The 20779-nt window shown below is 48.8% G+C and overlaps 1 protein-coding gene across 2 annotated transcripts in view; it reads left to right on the top strand.

The window, feature by feature from the left end:
* ARHGEF25 (Rho guanine nucleotide exchange factor 25) overlaps nt 1-20779 on the top strand; it is a 922723-nt gene that overhangs the window by 229028 nt on the left and 672916 nt on the right. The window contains exon 1 of one of the 2 annotated variants that reach the window (XM_086966568.1): nt 12578-12861. The exons of the other annotated variant lie outside the window; for it this stretch is intronic. Coding sequence (XP_086822694.1) covers nt 12768-12861 — 94 coding nt within the window. The 5' untranslated portion in view covers nt 12578-12767. Of the gene's footprint in view, nt 1-12577; nt 12862-20779 lie in introns of those variants that run through there. 2 annotated transcript variants of the gene reach the window in all.

The following is a 20779-nucleotide window of genomic DNA, read 5'->3' as shown; positions in this document are numbered from 1 at the left end:
CTCTGGAATTAGGACAACTACCAGCAGCACTTAAGGAAGCGCGGGTAAGACCGCTGTTGAAAAAACCTGGCGTAGACCCCGCAATACTAAAAAACTATAGGCCGATCTCTCAGCTACCATTCCTCTCTAAAGTACTGGAGCAACATGTATTAAAATCTTTGTCCATGTACTTGGAGTCCCACTCCCTGCTTCACGAACGACAAGCAGGGTTCCGAGCACACCACAGCACCGAGTTGGTGATGCTCTCGGTGCTGGATGAATTGAGAGGCTTGGCTGACGGTAAAAAACCGAGCGCCCTGATTTTATTAGACCTTTCAGCAGCGTTCGATACCGTCAGTCATGCGTTGCTACTGGAAAGGCTGAGTGACTTTGGCATCAAAGGCCGGGCTTTCGAGTGGTTGCAGTCCTTTCTGTCAGGAAGGACACAAAGAATACAACTCGGAGAAGAAATCTCCGCAGTGGGAGAAATAGAATGTGGGGTACCTCAGGGCTCGGCCCTATCCCCACTGCTGTTTAACTTATATCTGCAGCCTCTGATTGCCTCCCTGGCGAGTATGGGCTGCACAGTATATAACTACGCAGACGACACGCAGCTGCTGCTGAGTGTTGACAATACAAACACCGCCCAACTCCACACTCAGAATATCTTGAGACACACGGTCCAGTGGATGACAGGAAACCTCCTAAAAATCAATCCAGATAAGACTGAGGTCTTGGTTATTTCATCTACCACCTCACCATGGTTTGACCTCTACTGGCCCGCAGAGTTAGGTCCAGCCCCAAAACCCAGTTTGAACGTGAAGAGCCTGGGGATCAAACTGGATTGTGACCTCTCTATGGTCAGCCAAATCTCTTCAGTGGTGGGCAGCTGTACTAATATCATCCGACAGCTACGGAAATTAGTGCCTATCATTTCCCAATCTATGCTACGTTCCATCGTCGCAGCTACTGTGATTTCACGCATAGATTATGGAAATGCCCTCTACCTTGGCCTACCAAAAACCTTGATAAATAGGCTACAGGTGGTGATGAATGATGCCGCTCGTCTTATCTTCAGACAGCCAAGACACACTAAAGCTTCCCCCCTGCTACAAAGCCTCCACTGGCTCCCTATTAAGGAGCGAGTGGAATTTAAAAATCTGTGCATCGCCCATAAAGCCATCTATGGCATGGCACCTGCGTACATCAAAGATCGCCTGGCAATGTATAGCCCAAAGAGAGCTCTTAGGTCCTCAGACTCTCAGCTATTAGTCTGCCCTCGGTACAAACTTGCCACCAAGGGTGGTAGAGCCTTTTCGGTGCTGGTTCCGCATTTATGGAACACACTACCTGAGCCACTACGAAAGGAAGGAAACCTCCTACGTTTCAGAAAGGGGCTGAAAACGCTGTTGTTCAGGAGAGCCCTGTGAGCCACGTAGGCTAGTGGACGCCCTCTGTACTGTCAAAGTTGTTGTCTACCATCGATTCCCGAGCGCTTAGAGGCCTGTAGGTGATTGAGCGCGCTACAAATCAAAAATAACAATAACAATAACAATACTGCCCTTCCTCCTGCTTAAATATTCAGTAGGCAGTCGCACAGAGAAAACTGCTACCTTTAAAACAGGCGGCGCGGGAGGTCGGAGGTCGCCTCGAGAGGCGACCCTGCCGTGTATGTCTCTTTCATATTCTAAAGAAGACGCCCTCTTTGAATTTACATTTAAAGAGCTGTTCGCGGATGTTTCAATTGGTTGGGTATATCTCTCAAATAGGGGGACATTTATCATAGAGTTTGCTCTCCGATCTGGGAGTGCCGAAGGTATCTTAAGCACCCTTACAATAATTTATGTGACAATAAATCACACTGTGTCACATGATTACTATGGCAACCGCCAGGCGTGCCTTGATCGAAGCTTTACAGCGGGAGGTGAAATTTTCTGCTCATCAAGTGAGCATGGTGATTTACTTGTTGACACCGCACGGTGGCTGTGGCAGTGTTAATGCCCCTTAGCGTCTCCGGGGACCTCCAACAACCTCCCTTTGAATCCCTTCCTCACACCGACCTTGGAGAATCGTTGAGCACTGTACAATCTGTAAATACGTAATACAGCACATGTGGCGAAGTTAAAGCTGCTTTTTGTTTTTAAAAACATAGTAGCTACAAGTGGAGGTTTTACGGTCAGTTGTACTTGGGGGAATTATGTACAAAGCGATCATACATGTCGGTAAAAATTTAATAAAGTAGTTGGGCAAAAAATACTGTATTCGTGTAAAAATAAATTAGTTGACCATAAAAAGGAGTGACCGAGCTGACTGAACTTGTGTTCCTTTATAATGGCAGCCACAGTAGTTCGTATCAAGTGAAGCCTAACTTAAGAATGCATCAGTAACTATTAGTTACCCTTTTCACTGATCTAAGTATTAGAATACACCACATACAGAATCTAATGTAAATACGCTCTGGAATCTACGTACACACCCATACAGAGGGATCGTCGTCGGACCCTTAAGTTCAGAAACGTCTCATAGCTTTACATTTTCCGCAGGTTTTGTGTAATCAATTCAATCAGTCTCAGCTTTTAAGACAACAATAATTTGCATGCCAAGACTTTAGGTATTTTTCTATTATAATGTGCACGAGCCTCCATCTTCCAGTTCCAACATGTAAAGTCCTGTTGACTAAACACTTGCAACTAGCTGACATGGAGTATGTTGTTGCCTGTGAACTCCTTCTGCATTACATTTATATAAGGCCAACGTTTATTGTTCAAAATGCTTGAGCTACTCTTAATATATAAACACAACCACCCCTCAGTGATGATTTAGGTGTGAGAGGAAAAAGGAATAATCAAACGTGAACTGCTGGAACCTACCACCCGAGGCTGCGCGTTGGGGGGGGGGGGGGGGGAATGGTGCTTTCTGAGCAGCAGCGTGTCTGTTGTAGCAAGCCTGGTGCCACACAGCACTGTTGGAACCTACCACATGAGGCCTGTTTTCGTGCCTCTGTAGCCTGCTGGGGGCTCGCAGTGTGTGGGGCTCGCAGTGTGTGTGGGGCTCTGTGTGTGTGGGGGCTCTGTGTGGGTGTGTGTGGGGGGGCTTTGTGTGTGTGTGGGGGGGCTCTGTGTGGGTGTGGGGGGCTCTGTGTGGGTGTTTGTGTGTGTAATTTGCGAGAGATAAAGCTAGTGGCATTGTAAATGACAATGCCATTTATTTATGTTAAAAAAAACATAAATCAAAATAATGTCAAGAGCAATGCCAATAGCTCTAACTTTAACAAAGGCAAAACCATTGCATTGCAAATGATTGTTTTTTGGGGCCTTTGAGGGGATATTAATAGAAAGCATTAGGGCAGGGCAGACGTCTGCTCTCCTCATGGCTTCTCTAAAGCAGGATTCTTTGCTGCAAAAATTAAGCGCCTGTCCATCTGTAAACCCAGCCTCAATGTAATGTAACTCATCAACACCCCACATTTGGACAGTACACTTTCAGCCCAACGGGAAATCGCTGGAAGAGCACCGACCAACTGAGCTGCCTGCTAACCACCGATTTTTAAGTATCCAAAAAACGGCCTCTCTCTGTACTGTGCACATACCATTTCCACCACCTTCAAAGATACCGATATTCTGTTTAGGGGTACAAATTCCGCACTGCAAAAACATTTAACGCGCGCACTCAATACGATATAAAAAGTGGAGGTAATAGAAAACAGCAGGAAGTATATTTTGCAGTGCACTCGTGTCATCTGAAAACTAGTGTCGCCCAAGATCTCGGTACATGGCTCTAATAAAAATGTGCTACTCAAGTTTGATCAATTATTTGAATCATTATTTACCTGCAAATAAACCGTTTATCTTTCCTTTTCAATCCAATATCAATCTCTGTTTTCTTTGCGGGGGATGCAGCAGTAAGAGTTGTGTGCTTTCACTGACATAATCTGCACATGTCCAGTCACGGCTCGCGGGGGGAGGGGGGTGGGGTGTCGCGGCTTGGCTCATGAGGGGAAGGGGTGTCGCGGCTCGGGGGGAGGGGGGTAGAAGACAGCAAGGAATTAAATATAGCGCTGAAAACTTACCTTACCGCCGATCCGCGCCGCCAACGGCACTGGAGTGGGGACTGGCAGCTCCTCTCAGCCAATCCTGGAGCTGCCAGGATTGGCTTGTGGCACAGGCTACCCTTCGCCCGCCGTACGCCCATTAGGAGTCCGAGGGGCTCCTAATGGGTATGTGCGAAGAGTTGAAAACACAAGTGCGCATGAGTGGCCATGGGCTAAAAGTTCGCCCTCCAACCCCACTCATGCGCACTTGTGTTGTGCTGCTGCCTGCCCCTGGTGACGTCTGACAATCATGTCAGTCAACATGATGCCAGACCGCCCATCTCCTTCAGTCTCTGAAGGGGGTGGGCGGTCCGACGTCATACTGACTGATGCTGATGGAGCTGCGGGCGTGGGGGGGTGGCTACGCCCCCACGCCCCAATGGACGCACCTCGCCTGTTTGATTCCTTCTTGCTGATTGGTCAACAATCGCCCTCGTGCAGCCTTTGGCTCTGGCACTCTCTGAAATGGAGGTGGTGGCATCGGAACACCAAGAGCAGTCAGTATCGAAACCTGTATTCAGGCAGGAGAGATCCCTCCACAGCAACACAAGATACGAAGGCCCAGGACACCAGCTACCCTTGGACCATATTGTGCCAACTTCTTAGGAGGGCTCCAGCTCTATCCTGACCAGTGCTTAATTTTCAAAAGATAAATAAGCAGCTTCACCACCCACTGCTCCTGCCAGCGCTGCCTATGATAGTACCAACACAACTACAAACCATCGCACTCCTACACGTGTGACAATGTGGACTAGTCAAGGCTCCTTAAACTATAAGAATGGCTTGGGCGGCAACTAATAGTAATTTTTAATGTATATTGAATAAATAATTAACTTTTGCTGTGGTCATCTCTAAAATAGCCAGAAAGTGCCACCTTGTGGCAGACTGTCACAAGCGCTGGTGATGACAATTAAGGGCCAGTTCAGAGCACCGGAAAACACCGGCTCAAATTATGTTTGACCCTTACTCGCTCGGTACTGTTAATCCCATGTCTGGCTTTGGTATTTTAAATCCCATTTACATATTTGTCACTCTATATGGGACTTGTTTTTGTTTCTTTTTTTCCTATTTATTTGTTATTTTAGGAGTTTTATATAGCACTGGCAAACCCCTAGAGGGGTAGCAGAGTGCCTTACAGCAATGTCACAACATTTATCAGTCAATCACAATACATTAAAAATACAGTTTCAAGAGTCTACACAATTATCAGACAATCACGGAGCAGGGAAAAAACAGCTCGAAGGCTTAGTCATTATCATCCAGTAATAGTGCATTGTGATTGTGAAGCTGAGCATTAAGTCATTGTGTAGACCTTGCAGGAGAGGAACATAAACCTAAGTTGAGTTTCCATGTTGCAATATCTTAGTTATTTCTGGAGGGATAGAGGTGCCTGTTTGGGGGGAATTGTTGTAGTTGTCTCTTGAAGCTCACGAAAGAGGGGTTAGTGCTGAGAGATACTGGGAGAGAGTTGCAGATTTTGGAGGCGTTGCCTGAGAAAGAGCCAGTGAGGGTTTTTTGTTTATATCTTTTGGAGAGTATGAGAAGAAGTGTGCTGGAACTTCTTAGGTTTTTCGTATGGCCTGCTTTTATGAGTTTGGCTGCGAGGTATTCTGGTTTACCAGTGTGCCTGGTGTTGTAGGTGAGACAGGGAGTTTTTAAGCTGCAGCGTGCTTCAATAGGTAGCCACTTAAGATTTTGCAGTGCAGGAGATATGTGATCATGTTTCTTTGCTCCAGTCACCATTCTTGCTGCTGCATTTAGGGTACATGGAATATATGTGTGCTTTAGCTGCTCCTGTGAGTGTGACATTTCCATAGACTAATCTGGATAGAACCAGTGCTTGCATTGTGGTTTATTTTTATGTCATTTGGAGGCAGAAAGGGCTTGATTTTGTTGAGTTTTAAGCTATAGAAAGCGCCTTTTAGAGTGGACCTTATGTGTGCGCTTATATTTATTCTTGAGTCTAGAGAGATCCCCAAGGATTTGGTGAAGTCCACTAGGGTATGCTTGCAGTTAAGGGTATCCAGTTTATTTATCCATCCTAGGACCTCTGGTGAGTGGCCATGGTTGGAGAAGACAAGAATTTCAGTTTTTTTCTTGGTTGAGTTTGAGGTAGTTGTGTGAGAGCCAGTTTGTACTTTTTTGAGTGTGGTGTTAAGCCGGCGTATGTCGTTCAGAGAGGATATTTCTAGGTAGAGCTGGGTGTCACCGGCATAGAGGTGATAGGGAATATTTGCATGTCTAAATTGTGGAGTGGGACTCCATGTGAATGTTGAAAAATGTCGGAGAGAGGACCGAGTCTTGTGGGACACCTCGGGTGATGGGTAAAATACAGATATCGAGTTGTTGATTTTTATTAGTTGGGATCGGTTATGCAGAAATGAGGTGAACCATTGCAGAACCGTGCCATCTGCTCAGATTTGTTGTTGCAGGGCGTTCAAAAGTAACTTATGGTCTACCACATTGAAGGCTGCAGATATGTATAGGAGGATGACCAGGCAGCATATGTTAATAAAACAATAAATAAATCCATACTTGTGAAGGGAGAGCATATCACCCCTTAAGGTTTCAAGGCACTGGGTCCATTGGGGAGATTAATTGAGGTATTGCCGAGAGTTACACAATGCTGAGCTGAGCTGCAGCTGGGGATCAAACTGAGACCTCCGTGCTCCAGAGTCAGCCTCTCTGGCTGCTGCACCACACCTATCCCTCTATTAGTGTCTATGGATTTGTGAATGCCATCTGTTACGTTCAGTATAGCAGTTTCAGTGCTCCATCCCTTCCTGAAACCCAACTGATGTGAATCGTGTAGGTTATTTGAGTCCAGGTGTTGGTTGAGTTGGGAGAGAACACATTTCTGGAGAATTTTTGCCAGGAAGAGAAGGTTGGTGATGGGTCTGAAATTATTGGGATCTTTTGGGCCTGTGTCTGTTTTTTTTAAAAAGGGGGTGATTTGGCCCTGTTTGAGGTAGTCGGCCTTCAGCCCATTGGTCAGGAAGCTCTTTATAATCTTCGCTCATAGAGGGGTTAAGGCGGGGTTGAGGTGTTTTGCCAGGGATGCAGGGAGTGGGTCTGCGTAGTGGGAGGAGGGCTTGGATTTGGCAATCACCATGGAGATGTCCTCCTCTGTGAGTGGGTTGAAAGCCTTCCACCTGTTGTGAGCTGGCGGGTTTTGGGCATTGGTTGATACAGTAGTTACTGGGTGAGGAGCCTTTGTTTTGGGGATCGAGTGGTGATCTAGGGTTGAGTTTACCTATGTTGAGAGGGAAGACTTGCTAGAGTGAGTCCAGGGAGAGCTTGATCTCTGTGATTCTGTCATTGAAGAATTTGGCCAAGTTGTTACAGTGTAGTTTCGAGACGGGAGCGTTCTTTGGTAGGTTTGGAGGTTTGTTGTCTGATGATGTTAAAAGCTCTTTGGGCATTTTTTGTTGTTGCTTTGTCTAGGGCATTACGTAAGAAGGTGGCTTTCCCTTTTAGGATGTGTTTTTTGTAATTCTTGCCTTCTCTTTTAACCCCTTCCACGCTCATGACGAGCTGGGCTCGTCATGGCGTAGCCTCCTCGCACGCTGATGACGAGCCCAGTTCGTCATGTAAAGTGCGATTCCCAAAATCTCAGCATACGAGCAGAATAATGGTAGCGCGCATGAGGTTAAATTGGCGTTCTTTGGTAGTTGTGGATGGGTTGGCTTTCCAAAGTCTTTCAGCTGCACTTGCCTTCTTTCAGAGTTGAGGTCTTTATTGAATCAGGATCTTGAGGGGGTATATCAGACCCTTTTTAGTTTCTGGGGGGGGATAGTTCGCCCAGGTCAGTTTTCATCATCAATTTTAGTGGGTTTTGAGCTCATCTGTATTAAGGCTGTTGGTAGTAGGCAGGAGTAGGGATGACATAATTTGCTTCCTAGTAAGTTAAGGGTATCAGATTGAGGTTTTAACACCATCTGTGGGTTTTTCGAGATCGGTTGGTAGGTGCTGCTGCTTGTTTGATGTAAAACAGAATGAGGCTTTGGTATGACCAGTTGATTGGGAGAATGCCTTTTATATTTATTACTTCGTTTTGGGCTATAAAGCATCTAAGTTTGAGCCTCTATTGCGGGTTTGTCCCTTGGGTGTTGGGTGAGATATTTGCTGAATAGGAGTTCGTTCAATGGCTGTGTTAGTGTGTGCTTCTTGTTGTTCCAGTGGAGATTAAATTCACCGAGGATTATGTTGTTGGAGAAGGAGAAGTGCGTTAGCAGATCAGAGAGTTGTTCACCAAAGGTGGGTGTGTTTCCCGGTGGGTGGTAGATGAGATGACATTTCATCAAGTTGTTATCTTTTAGCTTTAGGGTGGTACTGAGGTATTCGAATGATGTATAGGAAAAGGCGTTTGTTGCAGCTAGAGTGATGGTGTTCTAATGTATGATGGCTATGCCACCACAGTGGTTGGCCTTCCTGTCCTTCTTGATGATGGAGAAACCTGGCTGGACTAGAAGGTCAAGGATTGGATAGGATGATTCTTTAAGCCCAGTTTCTGTTATGACACAATGTCAATGTTGTGGCGCAGGATGGCACGTGCCAGCTCTGTTGCGTGTTTCATTGATCAGCTACAATTTAAGTGCATGCAGTCCACCTTGCTGCTGGTAGTGCGTTTCTGGGAGGGGGTGCCAACAGTATTTTGGTGCTTGGTGATGGTGGTATGGTAGCCCTAGACGGGTTAATGTTTTTCCCAGTTGCGGTGATCACCTGGATGTTAGAGGCGGGGGGTTCAGGGTTATCATAAGGTCATTTGTTTTTGCTAGATCCATCACCTCTTTCATGGACATCTCGGGGCTCATTCTTTCAGCCTATGAGATTGGTTGTTGAGTGGGGTAGTGCTCCAGTTGTTTGACTGGGAATTGGACAGCCGTGGGGGTTTACTGAGGATGTTGGGAGAGGTGAGTTGGGAGTGTTGGGAGAGATCAGAGTATGTTTTGGTTTTGGCAAGAATTTCTGTTGATGCCATCTATGACAATGTCAAGATGTCTTTGAAGACAGGTTACACTTTCAGTTATGGTATTTGTGGGCATATGGTTCCATGTAGAGAGTGACTTTAGTTGTCTTTCCATGCGAGTTAGACATTTGGCTGGTTCTATTGTAGACATCAGGCTCAATGTAGAGAGAGTGGAAGTGTTAAGGGGTGAGTTAGCCTGTGCATGTTGCTCAGGGCTAGGGGGTTGTGGATCAATGGTAATGTGCATTGTATTGCCACAGGTTTCTTTCTATGTGTGTATTAGAGGGGGGGTGTTTAGAGTGTACCCTTGTGTTTTCTTGGGTGGTTAAAGGTCATTTGGGGTTTCCGGGGGCAGGTAACTCTAGGTTAGTTTTTTGTGTGGTGTGGGGGTGAGGTGAGGTGAGATCAGGAAGGGAACCTGGGGGATGATTGTTCATGGGATTGTAGAGCTGAACTGGTGATGGTGTTGGGTACAGCTCTGGCTGATGTGAGGTGGTTGATAGAGCGGTCAGTTGCGAGGGGGAGGGGAGTTGAGATTGGATCATGAGGAATAGGGGTAGTAGGCAAAGGGGCACAGATCGTTAGGGTGGAGTGTAGGTTGGAGGTGTGGATTGAATGTGAGCTTCGGTGAGTTTTGTGTGTTATTTCTTGCAGTATGCCCTGGAGAGAGGGAGTTGGGTTGTGCTTAGATTGTTGGCAGGCTGAGAGGTGGAGCTGTGTAGCATAGGGAAAATGTATTCAAATGAACGCAGGATGATGTAATTGGCTTGAATCATGATATTGCCATTTCTGTATATTGTTATGCTAGCGTTGCCTTTAAAGGTGGGTGAGTTGGAAATCAGCAGATTTTTAGCTATAACAGAGGTTGGTGACATTTGTTATTTAGAAGTGGTTTGCTAGATTATTTCTCCATATGGCCATGCGGGTAGTGCAGAAGATGACTTCCCACCTCTCAAAGCAACGCAATGGTGTAAAGAGTGCTCTATAACTGTTTGCCAAGTCATGTTGTGCACGCAGTTCTACAAGTCTCTTCCTATGAAAGACACAGCCCCTTCACTTTTTTTAAAAAGAGATTTATATAGTGGGAACTATACCCGAGACATCGGGTATCAGAACGCTTTACATGAGCACCAGTTTTGTTACAGATTGCCACATTCATTTTTTGTTAGGCACGGGAAGATCATGTGATTTGCCCAGAATCACAGGATGTTGAGCGTCGTTGCTGAGACTCGAACCCACTTCCCTAGCTTTTCGGTCGAACTCTCTAACCGTAAGGCTACATCCTCTCCTCCTCTTTACTGTCTGGTCTTTGTTATGTTATGCTATCTAGGTGTGTAGAGTGCACTTTCACTCGGAGTGTATCCTGGCACTGAGCTGGTGTGAGCCTAGCCAAACCTAGGGCCTAGTGGGACTACTCAAAAAGCCAGGTCTTCACTTCTTGCAGAGTTCAAGATGTAAGCAGGAGGCTCTTATATGTAGCAACAGGTCATGCCACTCTTTAGGCGTGATTTACGAAAAGGCTGGACCCCAGGATCTGGTTGTCCATATGTGTGGGATGTGTGCAAGTAGGAGTGTGGATGAGTGGAGAGGTCTGGAAAGTTTGTGAAAGCAGATGCCATAGTTGAGGTAGGACGGGCCAGTGTTGTGTAGGGCCTTGAAAGCATGGATGAGGAGTTTGAATTCTGTTCATTCTTTAGTGATCCGACTCCTTCCACCATGCTCCCCTCTCCCTCCTGTCCTCTGGTGATGCTACCCATCTCAGAACCTGTGATTACCACCAGGGAACTCGTGGGTGACCTTTCTCCAGACTATCTCTCCAGCCTGACAGTACCCACCATGAGAAGAAGCCTCAAGCTTTCTGGATTAGACACAAACCCCCCCGAGGAGTCCTCCAGAATTTTAACCCTCTAGAATTAGGCACAATGCTATAGATGTGGCCTCCTGAACTGGAGACATATGAAGTCGAAGCCATGGCAGACGGACATCATACACCAGAACATGGTACTCCCAGCGTAGGCTTCAGAGCTAGACAGGATGCTCCAGATGCTGTCTCTAAAACTATAGCCAGTACTCCAGATGTGACCCCCAGTGCTGCAAACAGTACTCCAGCCTAGGCACCAGGAACAAGACATAAAGTCCTCCAGGGCGGCGTGCTCTAGAAGTGGCCACCAGGATTAGAAATTATACTTCAAATGTGGCCTCTAGTGCTGGATTATGTCATTCAAATGTGACCTTAAACTGAAATTAATGATTTTGGCGGGAAAGTTTTCCGAGTTTTCCTTACTGGGCTGGTCCAGCGAAGACGTCGGTAGCCCGTCGATTAAGTAAGATTGCAGCCTGAGATGTTATTGTCTCCCTGCCAATAAAACTGGTGAGAATGCTCAGCGGGTTCATGTGCCTGTGGAATCTGTATGGACCCTGGCAGACACTGGTTCCAGGCTCAGCTGGGCCGTCTCAGCCTGGCATCCATCAGACCAGGCAATAATGACACCTCTCGTTAAGGTTCCCTGTCTGGTTCGTGTTATGGTGTGCTCGAGTCACCGCTGAGCAAGGATGAGAGAGAGGGGGGCTGTTTAGACACATATGTCTTGAGATGGTGGAGGAGGGGAGAGCGAGGGAAGGGGACTTGTGTCTGGAAAAAAGTGAAACCGCAACCCCAGACCCAACGCGCCGTCAGCAGATGGCGGGCACTGGGTTGAGGGGGCGGCCCGGCTAGGCTTTCTCCACACTGAACGAAGAAACACAAACCCCACTTTCTTTTTCTTTGAGTTCAAATTCCAGGGAAGCAAAAATGCAAGTTTGGGAGGGTTGAAGCGAGCGGCGATGCCTCTCGGGGTCCGTCGAAGTGACGGCGCTGCAGCCGGATGATCACATATTGGGATCCTTGAGACTAAAGAAGTGTGTGCCCGCCTGCAAATCTTTGCATATCTGTCCAGCTTCTGCGTGTTTGGGGTGAAATCTCTGCTTCGGAGGGTGGGACCCACGGGCTCTTTGGTGGGGGCACACTTTGTGGAATTAATCCGAACGTTCGAAGTAAGGGGGAACGGCACAGATCGAACCAGGGGGGACGTTTTGGAATAGATGACGGTGGACCCTTATAAAGAAGATCCCGAAAGCAGATCCGCAACTCCCTCGACCCCCTCCCCGGTAGGGGACTTCATATGCAGGGGTCTTGTGTTTTTTTTTAGGGGGGGGGGTAAAAATGAGTGCCCCCACGCTCCTCTTTCCTCATCCGCGGGATCTGATATGGGGTGGCAGACCCCCGAAGTGTTTAGGGGTGGGCGCCCACCACGCCCCAGCTATCCCCCGCCACCACACCCAGGGGGTTTGAGGCTGGAGCAGTGGCTTCGGTAGGGGCAGGGGAGAGAGTGAGCGCTGGATGGGGGAATCAGACGCGAGTGCCCCCCACCACGCCCCTGCCTGCTCCGACGCCCCCTCTCCCAGGCCCCTGAGCCTGCGGGAGGGAGAGGAGGAGGGAAGCCGAGTCCTGGAAGCGCTCGGCGGCTCCGCCCTCCCTCCCTCCCCGCTCTCAGCCCCGTTATTCTGCCGGAGAGAGGGCTGTTGCGGCGGACTCGCCATCTCTGTGCGGCGTGGACCGCCCGCCCCCCTACCCCTGCAACCCCGAGACCACCGCCCCCCCCCTTAAGGACCCCCCACACCTCGCCTGCGCCCCCCGGCTGGCCCCCCCGGCGTCGCCGCTGGTGCCATGCCGGGCATCGCGGGGGCACCATGAGGGGCGGACACCCGCCGCCCGGCTGCTCCTGCCAGCATCTTTTCCGCAAGGTCCTGGCCAAGTGCGGCTGCTGCTACTCGCGGGTCCGAGGTAAGAGTCCGCTGTTGTTCCATCTATGTGCGGGGCCAGCCCCTCTCTGTCTCTGGCTTTTTGGTAACTTTGCCCCGGGGTGTGGGCTCGGTCGCACCCATGAACCTGCCCCAGTGATTACCCCTGCGCTGGGACACGGCCTCCGAGAAACCTGCGACCATTTAGAAGTTCACCCTAAAATAAGGCAGGTGGCATTGGAAGTGGGCGCCCGAATGCCCTGGCAGTGCCACTGTTCCATGACGGGCTTCAGTGTTGACATGCACAGCATGGCAGCTCGCGCCCTGATCCCTTCCGGTAGATCCTCTCCAGGTGAGCTGTTGTTTCTTGTTGGTCCCTGGCGTCCACTGGTCTTGTTCTACTGCGGACAATGTGCAAAAAAAAAAAAAAAACAACCAACCACCGACTCTTGCCTCTCTGCCTCTTCTATAACTTTGTGAGGCGAGGGTGTGTGTCCACAACTGCGGCTCTCCACAGCGGCCCGGCATGTAGGTAGCCTCCCCCGTGCCCTCCCTGTGGGCAGAAGGCAGAGCCCTTGATATCCAACACAACATGGCATATAGTACTTGGCACGGGAACCACCAACGCCCCAGCGTCTGTTCTCCTTAATTCCTTATATAATGTGGCTTGGTTAGTGCTTGTTTCAACAAATCTCTGCGTGAGCTATTGTTCTTCGTGGTCTCTGGCAGGACCACAATAACAGTTTCCTTTAGGGAACTGCATGGCACGCTCCCAAGTGCCTCACATGTCTCTTTCTATCCTCGGAAGGGTGAGTTGGCTTCCAGCCTGGTCTATCGAAGTAAAAAACTATTGGTGAGGAGTGGTGTTGAGTTGTGTGTGTTTATTTACCTCCAGTCCTTGATGTGTGAGGTCAAGTAGAGCCCAACCCTGCTTAATTTGGCCACTGTGGGCATCTTTCTGTTGTCATGTCTTGGCAAGCTGGTTGCATCTGTTTAGAAATTGAGTGTCTGCAGAATTAAATTCTTGTTGGGTTCTTATCACTGGAACATTTGATCTATCATGTTCAGAGTTTGGCTTGACTGGTTTGTCTAAGTTGGAGGTTACATAATCCATCAGGCCTACATTTATTGACTGGGGTGGTGGGATTTCAGGAATGGGTTTGACACTGAAATTAAGTCGTTCAGCAAACCCAGAGAGGCCCTGCTATCTGTGCTCCAATGGCGTTGCCTTCCATAACCCCTAGCATGGTCAGGCCCATCTGTTTATTGGACTTGCACCACTGAAATTGCCTTCCATAACCCCTGGTGTGGACAAGCTAATCTGTTTATTGAACTTGTACAATTGAAACAAGTAATGACTCAAAACCGTAGTGGCCCATCTGTTTATAGGACTTGCACTATTGGGGATGCCACTCATTACCTCTGGTTTGGACGAATAGCGATACAAAGCCGTAGTGGCCCAGCTGTTTATTGGACCTGCACATTTGAGCATGCCTCCCATAATACCTGGCATGGATGAGTACATACACAAAATCAGAGAACTCGTCTGTATATAGGAGCTGAACCCATTGTGGATGCCTGCTCTTTAACATGCTCGCCTAGTATCATGATAAATCCAGTGATCCCTGCTTGCATACTGTATTCACACCATTAGCACTTCCAGGGCCGGATTGGCTGTAGGGTGCACCGGGCATTTACCCCTTGTCTTGTAAGGGTGGAGTGGTGGGGGCCGGTTTTGTTACTGGGGGCCAATTTTGCAGCAGTGCTGCAATATCGGCTCCCTCTAACAAAAGCGGCAGCAGTGCTTCTTCTCACTAGCACCCAACCCTCCCCCTTACCTCCACTCCTGGGGCCAATCCCGCAGGACTGCCAGGGCTGGTTTGTGTTCCCAGTCCGGCCCTGAGCACTTCTTTCCAAAGTCCTGGTCTTGGGCAGGTAGCACCACAACGCTGACTAGGCCTGTCTTCCTATGGGAACAATAGCATTGACCTTTCTTTTTGGTGCTTCTGGGGTTGGCGTGGGACATAACAGAACCAGACAGATCGTTTGTCCTTGACCCTCAACCTCGATATTGACTCCCAAAGCCCCTGGCATGGATGTTTAATATGATGTCACAGAATCAGATTGACCTCCTGCCTCTGGGACCGTAGCCCCTGGCATTGTCTCAGTGAGCTTCTGCAGTGTATGTGCATAAGGACAAAACTAGAACTCTTACCTGCGGAACCTGTACAATTGACCTTGCTCCCACACCTGTTGACATGGATGTTGAGCACCATAAAAATCGAAGATCCATACCTGTCTGCGGAACTTGCATCATTAGTGCTGCCGCCACCTGCAGGACTACTAGGCGGCCAGGTCGGTATCTATGATACCAGCACCATGTCTGGTGGAGGGGATATGTACAACCACAAAGCTGGACAGACGTGCCTCTCTAAGGGCCTTGCACCGGTGGCATTGTCTCCAGTAATTGCTATCACAGACACCAAACAGCACAAACCCAGACAGCTCCATCTTTCTTTTGAACATGGACCATTGGTGCCACCTGCAATAGCTGCTGGGGTGGTCGGGTAGCACACAAAACTGCACACCCCTTCTATCAATGGGACTTGAACCACCTGCACTCCCCTTCATGGCGCTAGTTGAAGCTGTCTCTCTGCTGGCCTGACATGAGACTGCTGATGAAGCACTCTCTCTGCGAGACTCACCATGGCTCCTGTAGCTCTCTCTCTCTCTCGGCTAGCCTGGCATGGGGCTGCCACTGCTGCAGCTCTCTGCTCGCCAGGCCGGCGTTGTTCATGTCCCCTTCCTCCACACATCTCTTGGTTTTGTTTTTGAAATATGAGCCTCACAGAAATGCTCACGAATGGAGTTTTAAAGACCAGAACAGGCCGGAGGCCGGGACGCACCTGGACAGGGAATAATAACACTACCCTTTTCCTGCTCGGGGGTGGCCTGCCATGGCACTCGGCCCAGTTTAGGAGAACACTGTCAGAGTCCAGAATGCAGCCTTGCAGTTGGCACACCCAGCTCTCGATTTGTTTCACATTTCACGGAGAGTTGGGCAGGGGTTTCAAGATTTAGAGCCATGAAATCTATTTCAGAGACTTTACCTATATCTATACCGTATAATTGCTCATAAAACCTCCATCACAGCCGAGATATAACTGGTTTCTCGGTTGGCAGCGACTATAGAGATACCAAAGACTGAATGGGCATGGAGTTTGAACTTCACTGTTAGGCAAGAGTAATGAGTGGACATGAGTGAGACAATAGCCCTAGTGGGGAGTGTAAGCACCAGACCTCCCCTCAAAATTCTCCCAGCGCCTAGACGCGGATCCACTCACAGTCTGCACTTTACCCAAAGTCATTGCTCCATTGCACCGGTTTGTGTAAGATAAAGTGGGTGCATTTTGTTATTTTAATTGCTTGCTATCGATTGCTTGACGAATGTTGTTATTATTTTTTTAATGACTCGAGAATATGAAACATCTTGCCGAGAATCACAGGATGTCGAGGAGATGCTGGGATTCGATCCAGATTTCCTAAGTTTAAAGTCTACAGCTTTTGACTCAAGGCTATATCTCTTCATCGGCTAAAAACGACGGTCGCTAAAAAATGAACCACGCTGTCGCGGCAAAGCGCCCCAACAGAACTGTTTTCGGATTTCTTTGAAAATGTATGCTGGTGTGAAGCTGGCAGGCCAGCACCGAGCCTTCCCGACAGACACAGCGCGCGCCGAGCTCTTCTCCCATGTGTTTCCTCTTCGGAGGAGCGGTGCCAGGGATCGCCTGCCTCTGCTAATGCAATAATTGAATTACCAGCCTGTAAGCTGATATCGCAGCCATTTGGTGACACAACATTGGTTGCCAGTGGAGAGGGAGAGAGTTGTTTGTGTGCTTACCAGAGACGAACAGGCCCATGGCGACCGGGAGTTGTTGCCTGGGTTACCTGCCAGGCTAGTTCATTGATACCTCGCAAGTGGTGGGAAAGCGCTATATAACTACAAACCCTTCTTACAACTAAATTTATGCCTCATGCTGGAATGTTAAGGTGAGGATAAGTGGGGGAGGAGGGGGGGGGGGCACTTGAGATGGTTGTTTCCTTGATAGCCAGCCTCACCGTAATGCCCGCACCTCGTGGGGAGGGCAGGCACGTATATATGTGAGATATGAGACACTCTGGGGCCCAGGGCCGTCATCACATTTTGTGGGGCCCCACCATTTTGCATTACTCCACTGGGGGAGGGTATGTTTAAGGGCTGTTGATATGGGAAGCAGTGAGACCTGTTATTTTCAGATGTGGCAGATGGTGGCTACTGGACCATTGCCCAAGTGCTCGACCCTGGACACGGGGCATCTACACTGGAGTTTGAACAGGAAGGGAAACTGCGCAAGGCCTCTCTTCTGGGGTCAGTGCTCTGAATGAGAAGTGAGGCAGGGCCGCTCACCCATAAGTTAGACTTGGAATGGGAGGTGGTGCAGAACTGGAATGGGAGACACTGCATGGTCTCTCAGCTGGAGGTTAGATCTGGAATGGGGTGGGGTGTGGTTGCAGGGCATTTCATATGGGAGTTGGAGTTGGAATGGGAGGCCGTGTAGAGCCCCTCAGTTTGGAGTTTGTGTTGGAACTGAAGGGGATGCAGGCCTCTCAGCTGGGAGTTAGAGATGGAATGGGAGCTAGTGCTGGGCCTCTCAGCTGGATGTTAGAGCTGGGATTGGAGGGGGCGCAGGGCCTCTCAGCTGGGAGTTAACAATGGAATGGGAGGTTTGCCTGGCCTCTCAGCTGGGTGTTAGAGCTGGACTGTCTGCTGGGTGACTATCGCCAGTGGTGATGACGTCTCAGTGCCCCGTGCTCTCTTCGCCTGTCCTGTGCAGCAAACGGGCTCTCAGGGCAGAGCTCAGATCCTTAGGGTGACAGCACCGGCTGCTCTCAGCCTTCTCCCGGACTCAGAGGGTGCCCCTGCCAGCTCTGGTGGCACTCAGGGCTTGGCGCGGCTCCCAGGCAGTTCTACTGCTGCCAAGCAGAGAGTCAAGCCCCGGGGCAGCATGTTGTTGTGGCAAGTTATGAACAAACTCCCTGCTCCTCTGTTGGGACCGTCCTCTCTCCCGGATCCGGACAGGGATGCGGAGAAAATAAAGTGCAAATAAAGCGCAAACCTTCTTCAACCCTCTGCCCTCTTTCCCTCTGATCTTCTCTCCATTCTGCCTTCCTGTTCAGACTTTATCACTTCATATTTTGTGTTCTTCCATTTTCGGGTATTGTCCCCTTCCCAGGTTTGTTTCCATTCCGTTTCTTTCCCTGCTCTCTCAACTTGTGGTCTCTCTGGACCACAATGAGGGTTCGTCTAACACCTTGGGCCCTTGTCTAGAGGCTGTTGCTAAGTGGATGCAACTCTCCCACCTCAAACTCAACGGGGAGAAGACTGAGATCATGTTACTAGGTAACCCCTCCCCAACCTCCTTAGCCTCTAGCTGGCCTACATGCCTCGGTGTCCCCCCTCCTCCTAAGGACCAAATAAAGAGCCTAGGAATCTGGCTTGATAGAGCGCTGGATTTCTCAGTCCAAGCTACCAAAACGGCCTCCATTTGTGTGGGGCTAATGAAAATGCTCCGCAAAGTGCTCCCCCTACTTCCATTTCAGGCGAGAAGGGTCATGGTCCAGGCCCTGATACTCTCTCGCCTGGACTATGGAAACGTTCTATATCTAGGAGCCCCGGCAGCAGTGACTAAAAGACTCCAAGTCACCCAAAACTGTGCCGCCCGTCTATTGTTTAACATCCCCCGTTGGCAATCAGCTAGGAATGCCTTAAAAGAACTTCATTGGCTCCCAGTGGCTGCCAGAACACAGTTTAAGGCCATGTGCATTTTGCACAAATCTTTCCATCGAACTGGCCCGGCAGTTCTGTACCCCCTAGTGTTACCTTACTCACCATCCAGAGCTCTTCGTTCGGCCTCATTGCATCTGGCTACCATGTCAAAAATCAAGAAAGCCCGCTGGGGCGGCCGCTCTTTCACTCATACAGCGGCGAAACTCTGGAACTCCCTGCCTCTAACCCTTAGACAAAATAACAACCGAATGTCATTTAGGAGAGATTTAAAAACCTACCTGTTTTCAAAAGCGTACTAATTCACCCAGTAGCCCGATACAATAATCAGTCTAAAGCGCTGCGAGGCCTCCGGGTGGTTATGCGCTATATAAATGGAATTTTTCATTTCATTTCATTTCTCTTGTGCCATAAATAGCTTCATTGGCCGACTCTAAGGAGCTCAGGCCCTCTAGTTTGCTTTATCACTGACTCTTGTGACAACCGAGACCGTGTCCTGGTCCGAAAGGTGTGTGTCGTGTGGGCAGGATTTTGGGCTCTTTGAGGCCCTGTTTAATGATCTGCTGGACCGGTTTTTACTGTTGATGTCCCTGATATTAAAACAAACATTGCCTGCAGCAAGTTACATCCATGCAATCTTCCATCCCTTTTACAGCCCTTACACATCGTGGATTTACAAGTTCAAAACTGCTCCATTTTGCAAACAAGTTGTACTTTTTTTAGGGCGAGGCCTCCGCCCACGTAAGTGGGAGGAGTTTCGAGATCCTAATGTTAAAGAAGAGAAAAAAAAAGTATCTCCTAGGGCCTTTGCGAGACAAATTCCACACATTCCTTAGGTATGTGATTCTGTAATAGGGCCACTTTTATTGCGGTGCCTGGGCGGCCTCCCTCCCTCACTCTCCTCCTTGCATTTATCATCCCGCCTTCCCTCCCTTCATTTCATTCGGTTTCTATTCACAAGTAAACGCCTTCCGTCCAATATTCCTTCTCTTTCTTCTCTTCTTCCACGATCCAAATCCCATGGCCCTTTCCAACCTTCTTTCCCATCTTTTCTTTTCTTTCTTCCTTTCTGCTCCTCCACACACTCTTCCTTTCATCATTCCCCTGCCTTTGTTCTTCCCTTTCACACTCTCGTTCTTACCCCGAGTGATTTACATAATAAAAGGGTAAACATGCCTGAATGCAGCCTTTTCAGCTGCAGTCTCTTCACCTTATGTCTAAATATAACCGCAGCGGATAAGCTGAAGGAGCATACATGTTAAAGCTTCATAAACAAACACACACGGTGCGGCCTCCTTTCTCCCTCACAGTGTTAGGCTTTAATGAGGTGCCCCCTGCACCAGAGCACACCAGGCGCGCGCAGTCACGAGGGTCTGGCTCAAGGGAGATCTTGAGGCTGAGGTGGGCCAGGACTGCAAGAGTTCACTGCACAAAGCTTGAGACAAAGTCTGCCAACTTACCTGGCGCGCTGCGCCTCCAGTAAAACGTGCGCTCTTCACATTTCCAGATTGCAAACTCCACACAAAGTGGCCTGCAAACTGGAGAGCGCGGGGCGTGCTTGAATGTACTGTCCAGAGGCCTGGATACGCTCTCTAAGGGTTCGGTGTCAGAATATCATTAGCAAAAAAAATATTGCCTCATCCAAGTATCCTGTCATAAATATCCTTTAAAAAAAAACTTGTCACATTGGGTGCAGGTTTTCTATTATTAACCACAGTCGGGGGTACTTTTGTATGATATTTAGGGCACCATGTTTCTGTTAGCTGTTATATGGGTTACAATGTCCTGTTGCCATAGTGTCACTAAAAACACGGAAAACAGAATGTTGTGCCACTTGGCTGACTGGTTGAACATGTAACCTGGCCCTTTGAACCACCCAGTGCTTGAAATGGAAAAACAGAAGTGCTGTTACCCTGTACCAAAGTATCTGCTTGCTTCTGAGAAGTGCCGGTACTCTCCAATTAAACGTATCATGGCACTCTTGAGAAGTGCAGGTACTCTCCCTCTCAAAATAAAAAAAGTGTAAGAAACTCAGTCCATTTAAAGCACTGGAACCACCCCACCACTCCTGGAGAGTCACCCAACATCCCCTCATTGCTTAGGTGCAGGTGGAATGCCTTACGACACCTAAAATGTC

Source organism: Lissotriton vulgaris, chromosome 1_1 (assembly GCF_964263255.1).
Source record: "Lissotriton vulgaris chromosome 1_1, aLisVul1.2, whole genome shotgun sequence".
NCBI classification, from domain to species: domain Eukaryota; kingdom Metazoa; phylum Chordata; class Amphibia; order Caudata; family Salamandridae; genus Lissotriton; species Lissotriton vulgaris.
This window is presented reverse-complemented; position numbering and strand designations above follow the sequence as displayed.